General features: G+C 44.0%; 1 protein-coding gene across 5 annotated transcripts in view; it reads left to right on the top strand.

The window, feature by feature from the left end:
* MAST4 (microtubule associated serine/threonine kinase family member 4) overlaps positions 1 to 20,373 on the top strand; it is a 933,584-nt gene that overhangs the window by 588,107 nt on the left and 325,104 nt on the right. Inside the window, exon 2 of one of the 5 annotated variants that reach the window (XM_082272237.1) lies at positions 892 to 972. The exons of the other annotated variants lie outside the window; for them this stretch is intronic. Within the exon in view, the coding sequence (XP_082128363.1) occupies positions 892 to 972 (81 nt within the window). The remainder of the gene's footprint in view (positions 1 to 891; positions 973 to 20,373) is intronic. 5 annotated transcript variants of the gene reach the window in all.

The raw sequence follows: 20,373 nt of genomic DNA, 5'->3' as shown, positions 1-20,373 counted from the left end.
AATTTGAAATTAAATATGGTGTCTCGAGAAAAAAACTAAAAATAAAGGTCATCACTTAAAGTAGAATTAAAATCATCCTGGCCCCCCAAGAGCAATTGCCATAATGCACAGCATACTTGCACAAATGTCCTAGTTTGGCTGTCTCCAACTACGCAAGGCCCATGGCCCCCTTATTTCATCACAGCCACTGCTATCTGATTGGGCTGGCCCATAAGTCATTCAACATCAAGTTCAGCTCTGCTTTTGGCCCTTAGAGTTAAAAGATAAAAAGTTTTTATCATGCCATTGAGTGATTATTCCCTATTATAATTTATGCTATGCAAGAGTCCTAGGTGTATTCTGAGTATTAGAATTAATCCAAAATCACAACATATTGAAGTATCTACAAATAAATTTCAGTCAATGTTTGAAAGATGTTAGAACAAATGATTGTATTTTTGAAACTTTAGGATTTTCTCTGCCTGTTCTGTAGGTTGATAAGGAGGATTGTCCAGTCAACTATGTTCAGATACGTTGTTGGAACCAAAACAAGTATCTTTCTGATAAAGTAGCTGTCACCCAGGAGCTTCCATCCCTCACATGTCTATATCATATCTGTAGTGGCAGTGAATCGTGTTTCCCTGAGTTGTGTCCTGGTTCTTGCAGTATGTGCGTCAGCATGTTCCATGGTCATTGTCTCCTACTGTAAGGGATGCGGTGCCCACTGTGTGAAAGGTATCCTTCTCTATTGAGACTAGAGACTACTACTAATAAAGGTCTTTTTAGAAGTATTTATTGACAATTAATGAAACCTGAGCTCTTTGCTAGGATCTGTGCAACATGCTTGTATTATATTCACTTAATTTCCTTCTGATTGCTTTGCTCACTGCTAGTGACATTTTAACTTTGCAGTCTCACCCCTCGGAGCTTGAGTCCAACCCCAACAAGCCCCTGCAGTCCTTGTAGCCCATTGTATGCTTTCCATTTCTGGAGGTAAGAAAACTTCACTTTTGCTTCACTCTGCTTTTCATATTAATGTATTTATTAGGCTGTGGAAAACAAATGAGAGCCTAGCTCCAACCTTCTGATTTATTTTAGACACAATGGGTTGATTTACTAAAACTGGAGAGTGCAAAATCAGGCACAGTTCTGCATAGCATCCAAAAAGCTTCCAGGTTTTTTTGTTACATTTTTGTTACAGCTCAGTGTTAGAAGCTAATGCACAGGCACAGCTGCACCAGATTTTGTGCATTCCAGTTTTAGTAAATAAACCTCAATGCCTATCCTAAGTTATTGTATCAGTATCTTGGCATTCTAGAATAGTGTGCATACTGTATCTGTATGTATGTAAACAAAAAGTGCAGCGCTAAAAAATCTAAAATGATAATGAGTGTCCAAATCAGTGCTATAACGAAATATAAATAAACGAGACCAATAGCCACATATCAAACTATAATAAGGCTAGACCAGTCAAAGAAAATGAAAGTCCTTTAAGAAGCGTGTCATTCAAACGCTATAGTGAATATGGGGAGAAGATCTTCTTGTTATATAGGTTAAATGAAAAGCAACCAGTGCACTTCTTATATATAAAGTCAACTCAAATAGTGCTCCCCTCCACCGTGCCTATGCACTCACCAGATGTCTGGTGTATATACACCTTGAGTCCTATTCAGCAGGATAGGCATTCCCCTGAGAATGCGTGTGTGTACACGAAATGCATCAGATGCCTACACACTGGCATCTTGGCCGCCGTGTCCTTATGCTGTAGGAAGGCGGTCTTCATATGTGAGTTTTTTTTTCTAATTTTTTCTCATTTTACATGCAGCCTGTTTTGAACTCTTTGCATGATTTGAGTGGATCCGCCAGCTATCCTGTTCACCCTGAATAGCAGTGGATACGAGAGGGTTAAGGACACCAGGTTCTGACTGTGGGAACGATCCCGGGTGCGTTAACAACAGTTCCTGCTTAATAGGACTCAAGGTGTATATACACCAGACATCTGGTGAGTGCATAGGCACGGTGGAGGGGAGCACTATTTGATTTGACTTTTTATATAAGTAGTGCACAAAAAGATCTTCTCCCCACATTCACTATAGCGTTTGAATGACACGCTTTTTCAAGGACTCACATTTTCTTTGACTGTAACCTTAGCAGATGGACTAGTCTCATTATAGTTTGATATGTGACTGTTGATCTTGTTTAGTTATATTTCGTTATAGCACTGATTTGGACACTCATTATCAATTTAGTATTTTTAGCGCTGCACTTTTTGTTTACATGTCTTTTGAGGGTTATATATTCACCTTTGTGTGCTAGCTGCTGTTGCTACATTTGGTTTCACCAGCACTCACTTTCTTTGTGTTGGACATACTGAATGTATGTTTTTTCATGGGTGCATGCCACTTTTCCTGTGGGCACAGCTGATCCTTCCAGAGCCCATACAAGCATAAAAACAATGTAGCTGATAAATGTTGACAAATTTAAGAAATGCACTGCCTTTCCATCAAATATTGGTGTCAGGATTGGTGGAGTATGAAGAAGTTCCATTCAATGCAGTGTATGGGTATACTAATTTTTGATGTAAAGGGTTCTTGGACCATCAGTTGAAAAGGGTTTTTTTCTTGAGCCGAACGCACTGTATAATTTGTATAATTACTTATTGTGGTGTCTTAGAAACCACTTTTATTTTCTTAAAATGCTTACATTCCTTAAGTGCACCCGTGCCCAGACTATATACATTAAGCAATTTATATATTGTTAACAAGCAGTAAATAAAAAACTTTAAATGAAACCTTCACAAACCTCTTTAGCTGGTTGTATTATGAATCATTCTGTAAGCTCCTCAAAGCACAAAGACTCTAAAGTCATGTATCTGACAGTTTCCTACAGCCTCTTACTGTTTCTTACAGCCTAGAGACCTAGAGTGTGCTCACACTGGCAGTTTAAAGCCTTTTACCACCTTGCTCCAGTTTGTTTGTGTAGTGTGTGGGGCATCTGCAGGAAAAGATCCTGTTGGGGGGGGGGGACGGGGGGACGCTTCTATTACTCTGCTGTTGTATGCTTTCTACAGTATGAGGCTATATCTGGCCTTTCCTATTTGGTGCTGTGCCGAGAAGCTGCGGAGAATGTTATGCTGCCTGTAACATCATTCAACATGACTGGTTTGGTGGTGGGTCAGTGATGGTCTGGGAAGGCATATCCATGGGGGGATGCACAGACCTCTATAGGCTAGACAATGGCACCCTAACTGCCATTAGGTATCAGGATGAAATCCTTGGACCCATTTTCAGACCCTACGCTGGTGTTGTGGTCCCGGGTTCCTCCTGGCGAATGAAAATGCCTGGTCTTATGTGGCGAGAGTATGCTGCCAGTTCCTTGAGGATAAAGGAATTGATACTATTGAATGGTCTCCATGCTTGCCTGCCCTAAATCCAATAGAACACCTCTGGGACATTGTTTTGTTCCATCTGACACCGCCAGGTTGCGCCTCAGTCTGTTCAGGAGCTCAGTGATGCCCTTGTCCAGATCTGGGAGGAAATACCCCAGGGCACCATCCGTCTTCTCATTAGGAGCATGCCTTGACATTGTCAGGCATGCATATAAGCAGGCGGGGGCAATATAAACTACTGAGTATCATTTTGAGTTGCCTCAATGACGTTTCACTAAAAGGAACTAAAAGGAACTAGCCTGCTGCATCATCTTTGATATCAGCCCCAATCAAGTGTTCCTTTAATTTTTCTGAGCATTGTATTTTTGTGGAAACATAATTGATTCATCTGAAGGTAACCAGATACAGAGGAGGAAATAATACCTGTCTGTTCTGCTTGGATGTTAGGAGAGTCTGATTAGGAACAACACTTGAGCCATTGCTACCCATTGAAAGGCTGTGGAAGGGCATCATCAACAATCCTTTAGCATAGCCACATGTCGACCGCCCTATAGCAGTTTTACTTCTACAGTGTGACCGCTGTGTGCAGAATCCGGTATATATGTGATCCTGCTATTCTGGGTAGGGGGCTTGAATGCACGCCGCCAGCGGCTCACTCCTGCTTTGTGATTACACACAACAAGAGCCAATCAGATTAAGTACCCACCGATCATTGGCCACAGAGACAGAACTGCAATTTGCATATGTAAACAAGGAAGATTTCCCTTCTGACTGGAGGGAAGGCATGGATACTGTGTCTCTGCAGAGCAGGGACATGGATTCATGCCTTGCCCTAGTAAAAGCACCTCCCACACTATAATAAAACACAAGCTAGGCACATAGTTAACCCTTTCACTGTCCCTGATAACCCCTTCCCAGCCAGTGCCATTAGTACAGTGACAGTGCATACTTTTAGCACTGATCACTGTATTAGTGTCACTGGTTCCTAAAAGGTGTCGGATAATGCCAGAATGTCCCCCTCAATATCGCAGTCCTGCTAGAAGTCGCTGATCACCACCATTCTTTAGATCATTGCATTCGTTTTAGGCAAAGTCAAAAACCCTGTGGGTTTAAGTTACTATTTTTACTCCTTTAATAATTACAGTTATGTGATCGGGAGTGTGGCAGGAGTGTGTCCTTTGCCCAATTTTTCTGTGCGACAAGGTGTCTATACTTCTCAACTTAGAACTTTGGGAGGTATGCTCCAGATGTGCAGTCATCTCTGATACTGTACCAAAAAGAGCAGGGTACAGATACAGAAATAAGGCCCCTTAACATGGGGCGAACTCTGCCTGCGATTGGCTTGCTCAACATGGGATCTGTGCACTGATCCCTGCTGAGCAGGCAGATGACAGGTCTGTGTCTGCTCTGCTTATGCAGAGTGGACATGGACACAGTCCGCTCTCCTCTACAGGCAGTCAGATATAAACAGACCCACCTGTCTGTTTACACCTGACTGCCATCTGATCCAATCTGCTAGACGGAACGGATCACCATCCATCTGTTTTTGGCAAATTGGATTGAATTGAATGTAGGTGGGGGTAATGGACACATGTCCATTTACACCTGCCGCTTCATTAGAGGAGAATGGAGGTTCCGATCAGGTCTGTCTGAAAAACAGACAGGTGGACCTGATCTGAATTTTTGTGTGATAGGGGCCTAATAAACAGACCAGTATGGCTGAAACCACAAATGAAGAACTATTCCATGCCATGACCTGAGTTATGGAAGGCCTCTATGACCCAGGCACTAACAGGCAAAAGCCAGTAGGCTGCATCTGTGAACTGGCCACTACTTTTCAGTATGTTTCAACAGTTTTTAGACATTTCAAGGTTTCTTATAAGGACTATAATAATAGTAGCATTTGGCTGGTGGTTTTTCAGTGATTCACTGATTTAACGAGATTCGTGTCTCTCTGTCGTTTTCGAACTTCAGATGATTGTTACTGTGATAAATACGTTATTTATGACTCATCTCTGGTCTACAAAAGAAGCTGACACTGCTTTCATAACCATGTAATGGGAATGGCAGACTAATCTCGCGTTGCTCGAATAATAATTCTTATAGTATGGTAATGTGGGTTTTATTTGACTAAGTATATGTGTGCACAGCAGAAGAGTCTTTATATACAATATTGTATGTATTGAGTGATGGTAATTATTATGCAATCTGAATGCATGGAGAGTGGTTTAAACGGAATCTGTAACATGAAAAAAAGTATACCTGCTTTGAGAGCAATATGCCAGCTACCATTGGTTAGCTCACCTTGTGAAAATGCTAGTTCCTTGGCAGTCATGCTAATCCTCTTTCTTCAAGTGGTAGTAAACCGCAGTTGGTAAAAAAAAAAAAAAAAAAAAATAGCATGGCTGAACTACTTTTCAAATCACATTAAATATATACAGTCTCTCACAAAAGTGAGTACACCCCTCACATTTTTGTAAATGTTTTATATATATTTTCATGTGACAACACTGAAGAAATGACACTTTGCTACAATGTAAAGTAGTGAGTGTACAGCTTGTATAACAGTGTAAATTTCCTGTCCCCTCAAAATAACTCAACACAGCCATTAATGTCTAAACTGCTGGCAACAAAAGTGAGTACACCCCTATGAAATATGTCCAGATTGAGACCAAAGTGTCAATATTTTGTGTGGCCACCAGTATTTTCCAGCACTGCCTTAACCCTCTTGGGCATGGAGTTCACCAGAGCTATACAGATTGCCACTGGAATCCTCTTCCACACCTCCATGATGACATCACGAAGCTGGTGGATGTTAGAGACCTTGCGCTCCTCCACCTTCCGTTTGAGGATGCCCCACAGATGCTCAATAGGGTTTAGGTCTGGAGACATGCTTGGCCAGTCCATCACCTTTACCCTCAGCTTCTTTAGCAAAGCATTTGTTGTCTTGGAGGTGTGTTTGGGTCGTTATGTTTGAATACTGCCCTGTGGCCCAGTCTCTAAAGGGAGGGGATCAAGCTCTGCTTAAGTATGTCACAGTACATGTTGGCATTCATGGTTCCCTCGATGAACTGTAGCTCCCAAGTGCCGGCAGCACTCATACAGCCCCACACAATGACACTCCCACCACCATGCTTGATTGTAGGCAAGACACGCTTGTCTTTGTACTGCTCACCTGGTTGCCGCCACACACACTTGACACCATCTGAACCAAATATGTTCATCTTGGTCCCATCAGACCACAGGACATGGTTACAGATATCCATGTCCTTAGTCTGCTTGTCTTAAGCAAACTGTTTGCGGGCTTCCTTGTGCATCATCTTTAGAAGAGGCATCCTTCTGAGATGACAGCAATGCAGACCAATTTGTTGCAGTGTGCAGCGTATGGTCTTAGCACTGACAGGCTGACCTCCCCCCGACCCCTTCAACCTCTGCAGCAATGCTGGCAACACTCATACGTCTATTTCCCAAAGACAGCCTCTGGATATGCTGCTGAGCATGTGCACTCAACTTCTTTGGTCGACCATGGCGAGGCCTGTTCTGAGTTGAACCTGTGCTTTTAAACCGCTGTAAGGTCTTGGTCACCAAGCTGTAGTTCAGTTTCAGGGTCATGGCAATGTTCTTATAGCCTAGGCCATCTTTATGTAGAGCAACAACACTTTTTTCAGATCCGCAGAGAGTTCTTTGCTATGTTGAACTTCCAGTGACCAGTAGTGAGAGCGATAACACCAAATTTAACACACCTGCTCCCCATTCACACCTTAGACCTTGTAACACTAATGAGTCACATGACACCCGGGAGGAAAAATGGCTAATTGGGACCAATTTGGACATTTTCACTCAGGGGTGTACTCATTTTTGTTGCCAGTGGTTTAGACATTAATGGCTGTGTGTTGTTGTTTTGAGAGGACAGCAATTTTACACGGTTATACAAGCTGTACACTCACTACTTTACATTGTACCAAAGAGTTATTTTTTTTGGTGTTGTCGCATGAAAATAAGGATTAAAATATTTACACAAATGTGAGGGGTGTACTCACTTTTGTAAGATGCTGTATATGCAGCACTGTCCTCGTAGGGCTTGCTGTGTGTTGACTTTTTAGGCCTCCCTCTGATTACCTGCAGACAGTTGCTGGGGATTTTTCACATATCCCTCCTTACTCCAGTTTGCTTGTTACTTAATAAACAGTCCAGGGTATTTGATAGTCCAGGGTATTTGATAGTGAAGTGCTGCGCTGTAGGGCTGCTGCTGTGTGTTTGAAAATAAATGATGAACAGTGTGAATTCAAATCTCAACAGTGAATCAATGAAAAATAATATGGATGATAATCACTGAATAAGCAGTGAAGAAAGAGGTGACAACTGTTGAATAGTCAAACATATTATATAAAAGAAGCAAATTATATCTTTTACCCTGTGACAAATAACACACTGTGAGTGTGGAATACAATAAATTGTGTAAGCTATAGGTGATAAAATAGTGGATCTTCTGTGTCACTATAGAGTTTGAGGATCTTCAGTGCAAGTGACACTTATGAGTGCACCAGCCGCTTACCCTACTGCTGTATAGGGATGATCGAACGGTTCGGGTCGACCATCGGTTTGACCCCAACATTGGGTGTTCGAAATTCGGCCGAATTCCAAACTTTTTGCAGTAAAAGTTCGGAATTCGGCCACCAGAACCGCCCAAAATGCAATGGGACAGGAACTGGGCTTTAAAAGCCCATGATTGGCCCAGAAACATCAGTAAAATGTGATTGAGAGTAACTACGGGGTCCAGAGGCCAATCAGGAGTGAATACGCCCCCCAGTATATAACATAGCCCCGCCAAAACTCTAGCACTGTAATACAGAGGCTGTGGAAGAGAGTGGAAGCATTTGTGTTTCTCCTGCTGCTTGTAAAGCTCCAGTGTCATTTTGCAAATATTAGTGTGAGGAAAGGGATATGCAGTGTAGTTAGGGTACTATATACCACTATAGTTCGATTCAAAAATCTAGTTTTTGTAGGGATAGCTTTAGGTGTCAGGGTGACCTGACTCTGCCATGTCAGGGTGACCGTAGTGTAGTTTAGGGTGAACTGACTCTACCATGTCAGGGTGACCGTAGTGTAGTTTAGGGTGAACTGACTCTGCCATGTCAGGGTGACCGTAGTGTAGTTTAGGGTGAACTGATTCTGCCATGTCAGGGTGACCGAACTCTGCCATGTCAGGGTGACCCCACTATGCAGATTCTGGGTCAGGGTTATATATATATATATATATATATATATATCAAAAACAATTTTTAAGAACTTTTTTTTTGCCTGATTCATAGTCCCTGGGGCATGACCCAGAACCCTAGGCACTTTTTAGGGGCATTTATTGGGTTTTAGGGCTTATAAATGGTGTTTTTTGATTCCAGAAGTTCGGGTCCCATTGATTTCAATGGGGTTCTGGAATCCGAACCAAACTTTCGGGAAATTCGGGTGTTCTGGTCGAACCAAACTTTTCAAAAGTTTGATTATCCCTACTGCTGTAAGGTAACTGCATGAAAAACCCTTTCTCTTCTGATCCTTTGTTTTCAGTGCTTCTTAGGGTAAGAACGGGTATCATCTAGGTTCCTTTAGATCCACTCCATGTGTGGGTAAGAGGGTAAGAAAGCTCCATAGCATACTACTGTTTAATGAGGTTTATTAAAAATAGTAACAAGGTACTCCCTTTTAAAAGAAATTGACAAGTGTATCACATCCACGAGCGCCGAGCTTGTCTGTACATCTCTTCTGGTATGTCAGGGCATTTCTCATTGATTTATTGATTCACTATTGAGATTTGAAGTCACACCCTGTTCATCATCTATTTTCAAACATGCAGCAGCAGCCCCACAGCGCAGCACTTCACTATGTGAATGTGTAATGTATATGTAAAGCACTGCGTAAATTGACAGCGCTATATAAGTACCTGAAATAATAATAATAATATCAGTTTTTCCTTATATTAGCTCAGGTATTGCCTAAATCTGTGTTTGCAAGCTGTTTGGGTTATTAATGATATTATTGAGGATAGCGCAAGAGTCCCACACTTTATAGTCCAGGGTATTTGGCTTTGTATTTATTGTGGAACTTGGCTAGGAGAAGGGAATAGTGGGATACTCCAACTGAACTATTCACAGTAGATATGGACAACTCTCACTTGGCCTCACCAGATTACTTGTGGAAGCAGACACACTGCTTTTACCGTACTGCCACTTGTATGGAAGAATGAAGTCTTCTTGCTCTCTCTAGCAGCAGACTTAATGCAACTACTTTATCTTCAGGACACACTCCAGCATCCCCTTGACTTACACCCATCCACTGACTCTTCTACTGGCCCTCACAGAACAGGCCCCATAACACAAATCTGTACTCACAGTAGGCAGAATCAGATCCTTCCTGGTGTCTCCCCTCTAGTCAGCTCTGCAGCACCTCTGGGTCCAGCTTCTCTCTGACTTTCAGGCCCTCAGGTCGACTATCCAAGGCTGCACGGCAACTTCTACAGACGAGGGGCTCTCCAGCCGAAGACCCGGAGCATACGTGCCCTTGGCATTTATACAGTCACCCAGCATGCAACGAGGCACTTTCCTCTGCAATTGCCAGGGCTGTAACAATGTTTATGCCCTCACTTGTCAGGTTTCCTCCCACTGTCCAATATGCCTCCCTATTGGACCTGTGTGAAACATTCAGACAAGCTGAGCTGCGCCTGAGCACCATGAGCAGAACCTATCAATTGATCCTGCTCCCTGGTAGGCAGAGAGAACTCTAAATTTACCTGCAATCTTCCTGGTAAGCCGAAAGACCCAAAAACTATACTCTTCTAGCACTTACCTGGGAGGGTGCTACATATATTTATATCCATTACAATTAAAACATTTGAATAAATAGAACCCCAGACTGTGATTCCAAGAAGAAAATAAATCCTACACATGGATACTTTCGTTTATTCTAGTGTGGATCCAGGTGACTTTTTTTCCTTCAAGTTTTGTAAACTGTACATGAAATATACGCTGCATTGTATGTGTCTCCAAACATTTCCTTACATATAAATGTCTCTCAACAATCCAGAAGTCAGTTGTTTTAGTTTGAAATCCTTCCAAGCTGTTAGGATCTGGAATTGGGGAGAAAACGTATAAATGAGTTTGTTAAAAACCTTCAAAGATCAGCAACATTCTCTGTGAGATCTGCATGGAGGCCTTCAGCTGCTGAGAACATTATAAGCAAGTAAGCAACACACTCCCAAACCAAATCTCATAGAGAGAGAGTCCACTATCCCCTTACGAGCTTAATAAAATATAGGAAAACATTCAGGCAATAGTTTTCTAGTTTCTGACAATCCCCTTAGTTACTCTACTTTTTCCACTAAATTGTAGACGGCAGGGGTTGTAAAAATAAAAACTCAAAACTTAGAGGAAATAATTTTATGGGAGAGTTTTTACCTGTTACTCTATGTAGATTCTGGGACTCTGTACTTACAAACGACTTCAGATAACACTTTTTACTGTGGCCTTTGCAGTAGCATTTGCCACTGGCCAAACTTCTGGCCATTCAAAAAACATGTCCATACACAAATGCACACTCGTAAGATCCTGACTTGGGCATCTGGATATACACTATAATACCAAAAGTATTTGGACACACGCACATAAACTTTAATGGCATCCCAGTCCTAGTTCGTAGGGGTCAGTATTGAGTTGGCCCACCCTTTGCAGCTATAACAGCTTCGACTCTTCTGGGAAGGCTGTTCACAAGGTTTAGGAGTGTGTCTATACATTCCATATGACCATTCTTCCAGAAGCGCATTTGTGAAGTTAGGCACTGATGTAGATGAGATGAGAAGGCCTGGCTTGCAGTCTCCGCTCTAATTCATCCCAAAAGTGTTCTATCGGGTTGAGATCAGGACTTTGTGTAGGCCAATCAAGTACTTCCACCCCGAATTTGCTTACCCATGTCTTTATGAACCATGTTTGTGCACTGGTGCGCAGTCATTTTGGAACAGGAAGGGGTCATACCCAAACCTTTCCCACAAAGTTTGGAGCATGAAATTGTCCAAAATGTCTTGGTATGCTGATGCCTTAAGAGTTCTCTTCACTGGAACAAAGGGGCCAAGCTCAACCCCTGAAAGTTAACCCCACACCATAATCCTCCCTCCACCAAATGATTTGGACCATTGCACAAAGCAAGGTCCTTAAAGACATGAATGAGCGAGTTTTTGGTGGAGGAACTTGACTCAAACTGATAGAACACCTTTGGGATGAATTAGGGTGAAGACTGCGAGCCAGGCCTTCTCGTTCACATCAGTGCTTGACTTCATAAATACGTTTCTGGAAGAATGGTTAAAGCTTCCCATAGACACACTCCTAAAACCTTGTGGACAGCCTTCCCAGAAGATTTGGCGCTGTTATAGCTGCAAAGGGTGGGCCAGGTCAATATCGAACCCTGCGGACTAAAACTGGGATGCCAATAAACGTCAAGTGCATGTAAAGGCAGGTGTCCCAATACTTTTTTTACTTTAATTGTAACATTAATTTTACCATATTTGGAAAACAGATTCAAAATAATTGTGATCACATTTCTTTATCAGATTAACCTGACACATTTTTTTATTATTACTATTACTTGTTGTCATTGTGACAGATGTAGGTATCAGATCCCTGTCCTTCTCACTAACTCGTGACAAAGGACCGGCCAATCTCACACCATGCTGTAACTTGGGTAACAGCACTCTCAGCTGCACCCTGCACAAAGATTTTCCAGCTCGCGGGACCACACTCTAGACTGTAGATGCCAGCAGCCTAAGAGCGATTGTCACTGGGCTAATTAAGTTGTTAAACCTTTAAATGCCACTACCTTAGGCTGGATAATCTAGATCCAGGGGTCACCCTAGTCTGACAGCAGGCGCATGCAGACCACAGCTCCGCGCTACATCTGCCGTGACATAGCCCCACCGGACGGAGGCTGGCCTGCTTGTTAAACGCCTCGCAAGGTCGCATACGACCGGGTCTCGGCCTGAGTCGCAGCTCCCCCATTTTGATGGTGAGGGGCTCTGTCTGGAGCGGTGCCTGCCTGGTTCCTTGTATGATGAGTAGCTGCCCCCTGGAGGGTGTTGGGGTGGACGTGGGCCCCTCCTTGGAATGGTCGGACCTCCAGGTTCCCCTCCTTCCCATTAGGCACACCCCTTCAGCTGCCCCCCCCCCCCATCCTAACCCCCCTCCACTTATGCTGGGGCTGTGTGAGTGGTCTGGTCCACCTCCTAGGGTGGGGGCAGGGCACTATGCTGGTGATGGGGGTGGGGGGGGTGCACTGCTAGGGATCGTATGATCGGCTGTGCGAGGGGGATTTTCCCTGGTGGGGGCTCCTGCCAGGGCCCCCCTTCCGACCTGGGCCTGTCCTTAAGACCTAGGGATTCCTCCTTGTGCTGCCATTTTTCTCTAGCCTGTGTGCTCAATGCACGGTGGCCATGTTTGTGTAGTCTGGCGGTCGTTTTGCGTTGGTTTTCCATTGAAAATAGCGGCGGCCATGATTGAGGAGCCCTGTGGGTGGCAATTTTGTTGGTGGGAGCCCCTCCTTATCCCCTGGTGCTGACTCCTGGATCTTTCACTTCCTGATCGCTGCTCGTGAAGTACGGATTTTTCTGGTGGCTGCAGGTGCCTGTTTTTTCTGGGTGGTGAGTCTGGTGTGCTCCTTTTTCTCCCTGCTGAGGATTGCTTGGTGCTCTGTGCCTGCCGACCAGGTGGTGCTGCCAGCGCGGTGGGGGGTTGTCCCTTTGCAGTGTTTTACACATTTTGTGGGGTCTTCCTGGTGACTCATGGAGTCTTTGGAGCACATCTCCCCACTTGATCCCCTCTCTGAGGCTGCGGGGCCCTCCGGGTCACAACCATCCTTCGATGCACTGACGGCGGTCCTGGAGTCCTTTGTGTCCCGGGTGGAGGTGGTTTTCGGGCGACGGGCTGGCAAAAAGTCCTCCCGGCCTTCCCCTGCCTCATCTGTCTCATCAGATCGTGAATCTGATTCGGCCGCCATGGACGTGGGTCTCCCTGCTAGATCTGCGACCACGCGCCCTGAATCCTCCTATAGTGAGGATGATTCCTCCACATCTGCTACCGCACACAAAAGGCACTGGTGGTAGCACTGAATGTATATGTGCGTGAGTCCTTAAAGATGGAGGACGCAGCTGCGACGGAGGCGCAGGTTCCTTTTGGCACTCTCAAGCCAACCAGAGCGGCAAAGGTATTTCCTTTCCCTGCCTATTTTGACAGAATTGTCACTAAAGAGTGGGGATGACCAAAGCGTCCCCTTGGGGTCTCTAAGCGATTTCCTAGGCGATACCCCTAAGAAGAGTCCCTTATTAGGAAGTGGACTATTTTACCGGTGGTGGACCCTCCAGTTTCCAAATTGAACAAGGCAACCATGATTCCGGTTGAAGAGTCCCCGGCCTGTAAGGATCCGGCTGACAAGGAAGGCGGAGGCTGTAGCCTGCCATATGTACACTCTGGCTTGTTCGACACTGAGGCCGGTATTCACCATTGCCTTAGTGTCATAAACTCTGACTGTGTGGGCTAAGCTTTTACACCGTGACCTGGAGGGAGAACAGCTCCCCCCTCCCTTTGCTGAACTGGTGGACCAGCTGGTCCAGGGGCTGCATATTATCTGTGATGCCTCTTTGGATGCGGCTCTCCTAGTGGCTCGGGTCTCTATTTCGGCAGTGGTCCTTCGGGATGTGTCTTGGCTCAAATGCTAGTCTGCGGACCAGAATTCTAAAAAGGCCTTGACTGATCTCCCCTTTCAAGGAGATTGCCTGTTTGGAGCTACCCTGGATGACATCATTAAAGGTCTCACAGGGGGAAAGAGTACCTTTCTTCCGCAGGCTACTAAGGGCAAGGACCCTCGTCGTAGACGTGGGCCCTCCTTCTCTGGACATAAGTTTTTTCGTCCCTCTGGGTCAACTGAAAAGGGCTTGAAGCCTTTTAGGGCCTCTTCTGGAGGATCTAAATGAACCTGGTCTGGCAGGCTAAAAGCAGGCTTTTCCAGACCCGTGGACATGGCTCCTTCAGCATGAAGATGTGAAATCACTCATATCAGGGGTGGAGGGACATCTTTGCTGGTTTCCTAGACCCGTGGACTTCCCTAGTACAAAATATTTGGGTCCACAAAGTAATTCAACCTGGCTACTAGATTGAGTTTTACTCTTGTCCCTCTGCAAGGTTCTATCCTTGCAACTTGCGCCTGTCCGCGGACCGCTTACAGGGTCTGTTTGGGGCGGTACAAGACCTATTACTTCAAGGGGTGATTGTCCCAGCTCCGACTTTGGAACATTTTAAGGGTGTTTACTGAAACCAGTTTACAGTTCTCAGGAAGGAAGGCAATTTGTGTCCAATCCTGGACCTCAAGGCACTGAACTGCTTTGTGTGGGTGCAGAAGTTCAGATTAGAGTCCATTCACACGGTGGTGGCATCGCTGCATCAGGAGGATTTTCTTGCCTCTATTGACATCAAGGATGCTTACTTTCACATTCCAATATGTTCCGGTCACCAGCACTTCCTTCGCTTTGCCGTGGGAGAGGAACATTTTCATTTTGTGGCGTTACCCTTTGGTCTGGCTCCTTGGGTCTTCACAAAAGTGTTAGTCCTGGTGCTAGCATTGTTACGCCAACGGGAGATCGCGGTACTGGGCTACTTGGACAACCTCCTTCTGCGAGCAGAGTCCCCTATTGCTCTGGTTGAAAACCTGGAAATCACCATACAAACTATGAGGGAGTTCTGTTGGATTCTGAATTTCAGAAGTCTGCTCTGGTTCCATCCACAAAGCTGGACTATCTGGGTCTGACTCTGGACTCGACCTTAGCCAGAGTGCTCCTTCCTCTGGACAAACTCCAGAAATTGCCGGCTGCAATTCATCTCCTGCTGTCCAGCAGATGGTTATCCCTCCAGACTTGCATGCAGGTGCTGGGCCTGATGGTGTCTACCATCGAGGTGGTTCCATTTGCACAGTTCCATACGAGATCCCTGCAAAGGGAGTGTCTGGCTAAATGGGACAAGACTCCGCAGTCTCTGGACAATCAGATCCGGCTGAGCCGGGGAACGAAGGAGTCCCTGATATGGTGGCTTCGTTCTACGGTGCTTGGGCTGGGCAAATCCTTCCTCCCCTTGTATTGGACTGTGGTCACCACAGATGCAAGCCTGTCTGGCTGGGGACTTGTCCTCGGCAAAAAATCTGCTCAGGGGCTCTGGACACTGGAAGAGTATGAGTTTGACCCCGAAAGGTTTGCGGCCAACTATAGCGCTTGCTTGGAGTAAAATATATGTAAAAATTATAGGTGGGTTTCAAATAAAGTGCTGGGTGCTATCAAATAAATTGCGTAGGTAAATGACAATATAATGGATAGTGGATATAAAATGGTGAGGAAGGTGCTAAAAATGAGTGTATAACAATCTAAAATTATATCAAATCAATAATGTTAAAATAATAAAAAATACTAATATTCAATTACATACATTAAATTATAATAAATTACATCAATAAGTGCATCAAGTGTCAATGTGAAAATAAAATAGTCCACATAAAAGTTCATAATTGACTCAAGTGAAAATGCAGGTTTATCTTGAGTGCCAAAACAAGGGAAAAAAGTACAGGTGCTCTGTGTTGAATCCTCCGATGATCCAAATACTGGTACTTGTGGTGTCACCATGGGGGATAATAGGAGAATACACTCACCAGATGTTGTGGGTCCTACATACCATACGGTATTAAGACCTATATTCGCTTTGTGGCTAGGTGGAACACACGCTGCTTACGTCACGGGTGCCTAAGTGGAACGCAAGCCAGTGTTCACCGCTCTCCACTCACGGGCACCATTTTAAAGACTATTTTAAATGGTATCACACTATCTGGAGCTTTCTTAACTCTGCATACCCTGACCGGATCCTGCGGATCAAGGATATCCAGGAAGGGGATCCCGGATCTTTGAGGTACTACAAAGTCCAGCAGTGTCCTCTTTTGCCCTGGTGGCCACAAAGCAAATATAGGTCTTAATACCGTATGGTATCTTCCTCACCATTTTATATCCACTATCCATTATATTGTCATTTACCTACGCAATTTATTTGATAGCACCCAGCACTTTATTTGAAACCCACCTATAATTTTTACATATATTTTACTCCAAGCAAGCGCTATAGTTGGCCGCAAACCATTCGGGGTCATACTCATACCATCTATACAAACCAGCCATATCAGTGATGATACCCTTTGTCAATAAATATTGATCTCAGCAAGAGTGGTGCAACCTATTAATGTGTCATGTTCATGTCTGAGTTTATGAATCATGTGTGGATTTGCTAAGTTTTGAATTGGGTAGAGCTCTCCAATTGCCTTTTACGATTCTCATTAGTTCTGGGTATCCTTAATGGATTTGGTCATAGTACAAATACCCCCTATATTATCCCTTTTTGGAAAGTAGACAGTCCAAGATATTTAATAAGAGGTATGGTGAGTTTTTGAAGTTGTAATTTTTTTCCCACAATTCTTGGGAAAAATACAAAAATGAATTTTTGTTTTCACAAAATTGTCATATTAACAAGTTATTTATCATGCATGGCATATAAATACTTGCAATATCGCCCCAAAACACATTCTTCTACTCCTGCTGAGTATGGGGATACCATTTGTGTGAGACCTTTTCACGGCCTAGCCACATAGAGAGATCATCATGCAAGGAGCACCTTCAGGCATTCTAGGGGCGTAAAGTACGCATCTGATTTCCTGACTATCACATTTTTGACCACACAAAATGACCACATTTTGGAAAGCAAACACCCCCCAACATATTTTTTATAAGGCATAATGAGTCTTTTGAATAAGTCATTTTTTTGCCAAAAGTTTTTGATAAATTTAAAAATAAAATGAAAACTTTTTTTTTTACACAGAGATGTCAATTTAAAAGATATTTCTAACACACTGCATAGATATACCAAGAATTACACCCCAAAATAAATTCTGCTATTCTTCCTGCGTATGTTGATACCATCTGAGACCTTTTTATAGCCTAGCCACATAGTCCCAACATCTAAGCAGCACCTTCAGGCATTCTAGGGGCATAAATTACACTTTACTTTTCCTGACTACCTATTACACCTTTGAAGGCCCTAGAGGATTAGGACAGTAGAAACACCCACAAAAAGACCATATTTTGAAAAGCAGACACCCAGATGTCTTTTCTATGAAGCATAATGCGTCTCTTGGAAAATGTGGAAAGAAAATGTTATGAATTTATAAGATATTTATAACACAAAATGGAGAAACCAAGAATTACACCCTGAAATACATTCTGCTTCTTCTCCGGAGTATGGCAATACCACATGCGTGAGACTTTTTTTACAGCCTAGCTGAACAAAGGGTAAACAAAAGATTACCTCTGGTAATATTAGAGAAGTTGTCCGCAGGCAGCAGGCAGAGATGTGGTCAGCAACAGCCAAAGGAATAGTCCAGGCAGCAGGCAGGAATATGGTCCATAGACAGTCCAGGGTCATTACAGGCAGCAGGCAGAGATATGGTCATTACAGTCAAAGCATTGGTCCAGGCAGGAACATGGTCCATAAAAAGTCCTGGGTAATTACAGACAGCAGACAGAGATATGGTAAGCACAGCTAACATATTGGTCCAGGTAGCAGGCAAGAACATCAGGCTCACTACAGGCAGCAGGCAGTAACATCAGGCTTAAAATCTTGTTCGGGTAAGACCTGGGCACAGGGGTAGATGCTTCTTCCCACCCAAATTTCTTTGAAGACTCCAGACCCTGATTGAAAAAATTACAAAACCCAGAGAAAATCAAAAACAGTTTATTTTTTTTTTTTTTTTACTCCAAACACTACTGTGAAGACCCTCACATATGTGAAACCCCTGTGCTATCTTGAATCCCACTACTACAGTAGCGGGCAAAAGATCAGCTCAAGCAGCAGGCAAAAAACATGGTCGATTTAACAAGCCATAGTCTGTGCAGGTGGAAGGCAGAAACGGGGTTTACAATCCAGATAGCAGGCAGAGGCATTGTTGATAAACAGGCCAGGGTCAGTTCAGGAATGCAGAAATGTGGTTGATAAACAATCCAGATAGCAGGCATTGTCGCTAAACAGGCCAGGATCTTTAAGGTGGAACTCAGAGGCATAATCAGTCGAGGCAGGAGCCAAATGATCAGCATGTTTATTAATAGAAACAGGGAAATGGCAGGCTGTTAGAAATATGGGCACTAATATCGGACATGGTAAGGTCGGAAGCAGTCTCGGTAGAATAGGCTTGGTTGAAAGAGACATTGGGGGCAATGAAAACTGGTGTCTCTTCTAGCTCCCCTCTCCTGCACACCCGGCATTTTGTTTGGCATATTTGGCCTGCTTATGTTGGTGGCATGTTCTCTGGAACATGTCACTCATGAAGCCTGCTCAGAGAGTCAGAGCAAATGTTTTCTGGTGGAAATCCTTGCTGGTAAATCAGTGCAGTGATGATATCTTCTATAAATTTCAGAAAGGTGTAATGGGCGTAACATTAATTGGGTTTGTTTGCAATATATTGCTTGGCAAGAAGATTGGTCTGGTCCACGAATAACTGAAGTAGATTGTCTGGGTAAAAATAAATACAAAAATATCAAATGTTGAAAAATGTGTGTGTTGGCCTGAACACCTGCCTTTGAGGGATACTTGCTGATCCTAAATTGGAAGGCAGCTATAATAGGTTCACAAATGCATCTGGGAGATTTGTATGGGCCCTGTCTCTTGGGGGTCTGATGTGATACCCCAGTACTGGTACTGGGCCTTTCATCCAGAGGTCTAGGGCTATAGGTGTTTGCTAATTCACCAGTGGGGTGTATGGTGCTACTGGTTGTTGCCTGGTCTTTGGCGCACCTCATCTTTTTTGGAGGGACGCTTTCCTCCTCATATTAAGGCATTGATCCACTACTTTTGACAGGGTTGTGCCCTAAATCGGAATTGAATGGTGAGAGCTCCCTGCTGCTCTGATCGTCATACTGAGGATTTGAAATGCCTCCTCACTAGTATAAACTTTTTTGGCGATGGCTGGTTTTGGGGACACTGGGACAGGTAGATTGCTGATGGGGGCTGCATGACAGGTACACTGCTGATGGTGACTTTGTGACAGGTACTGCTGATGGGCGGCTCTGACAGGTACCCTGCTGATGGACCACACTGATGGCAGCTCTGACAGGTATGCTGTTGATGGGCGGCACTGACAGGTACACTGTTTAGGCTGCACTGATTGCTGCTTTGACAGGTACACCACTGATGGGCACTGATGGGTGATGCGTGACTGGTACACTTTATTCCAGTGCTGGTTGGGGCAGTCAGGTATTGTAAAAAAAACATTCTGACAGGCTTAGTCAGGTAATTTACCTCCTTAGACAGGATCTGTGTGTGCAGAGAGGAAGCCGGTAACAGTGAGTTACCAGTCTTTGTTTGCATAAGTGTTTGGCTGTGATTTGACACAACAATCGCATGGTAAAGTGTTTGGCTGTGATTTGACACAACAATCACATGGTAAAGAGCTGCTGTCATTGGCTCTTTACTCTGATCGGTGATGGGCTGTGTTGAGGGGACACAGATCACAACTGATCTCACCGGGGTGCATGCGTGGCAAGTCTGGGAGGACATCATATGATGTCCACCCAGATCTAGGGAGGTCCTGTCCAGCTGTCATTGGACTATAGGCGAGGCGGAAATCGGTTAAAAAGAACTGGATTCTTCCCTAAATGCACATAATATAACTGGATACTAATATTTGTAGGTAATTTTGATCCAGGGAATATCAAATTGCCTCTTGGAGGACCAGGAAGGAAATGTATTCCCCTGCTGGAGCAAATTGGATTATCCTTTATTTTATTTTTATTTTTTTGCTTTAATCTGGATCAACTGTGGGTATTGGATAGTGCACATGGATTTCAACCAGATTAATTATGTAACTATGAAGAAAGAAGCCTTTGTGGACCTTAATAAATA

Source organism: Pelophylax lessonae (genome assembly GCF_965119305.1).
Source record: "Pelophylax lessonae genome assembly, chromosome: 1".
Taxonomy (NCBI): Eukaryota; Metazoa; Chordata; class Amphibia; order Anura; family Ranidae; genus Pelophylax; species Pelophylax lessonae.
This window is presented reverse-complemented; position numbering and strand designations above follow the sequence as displayed.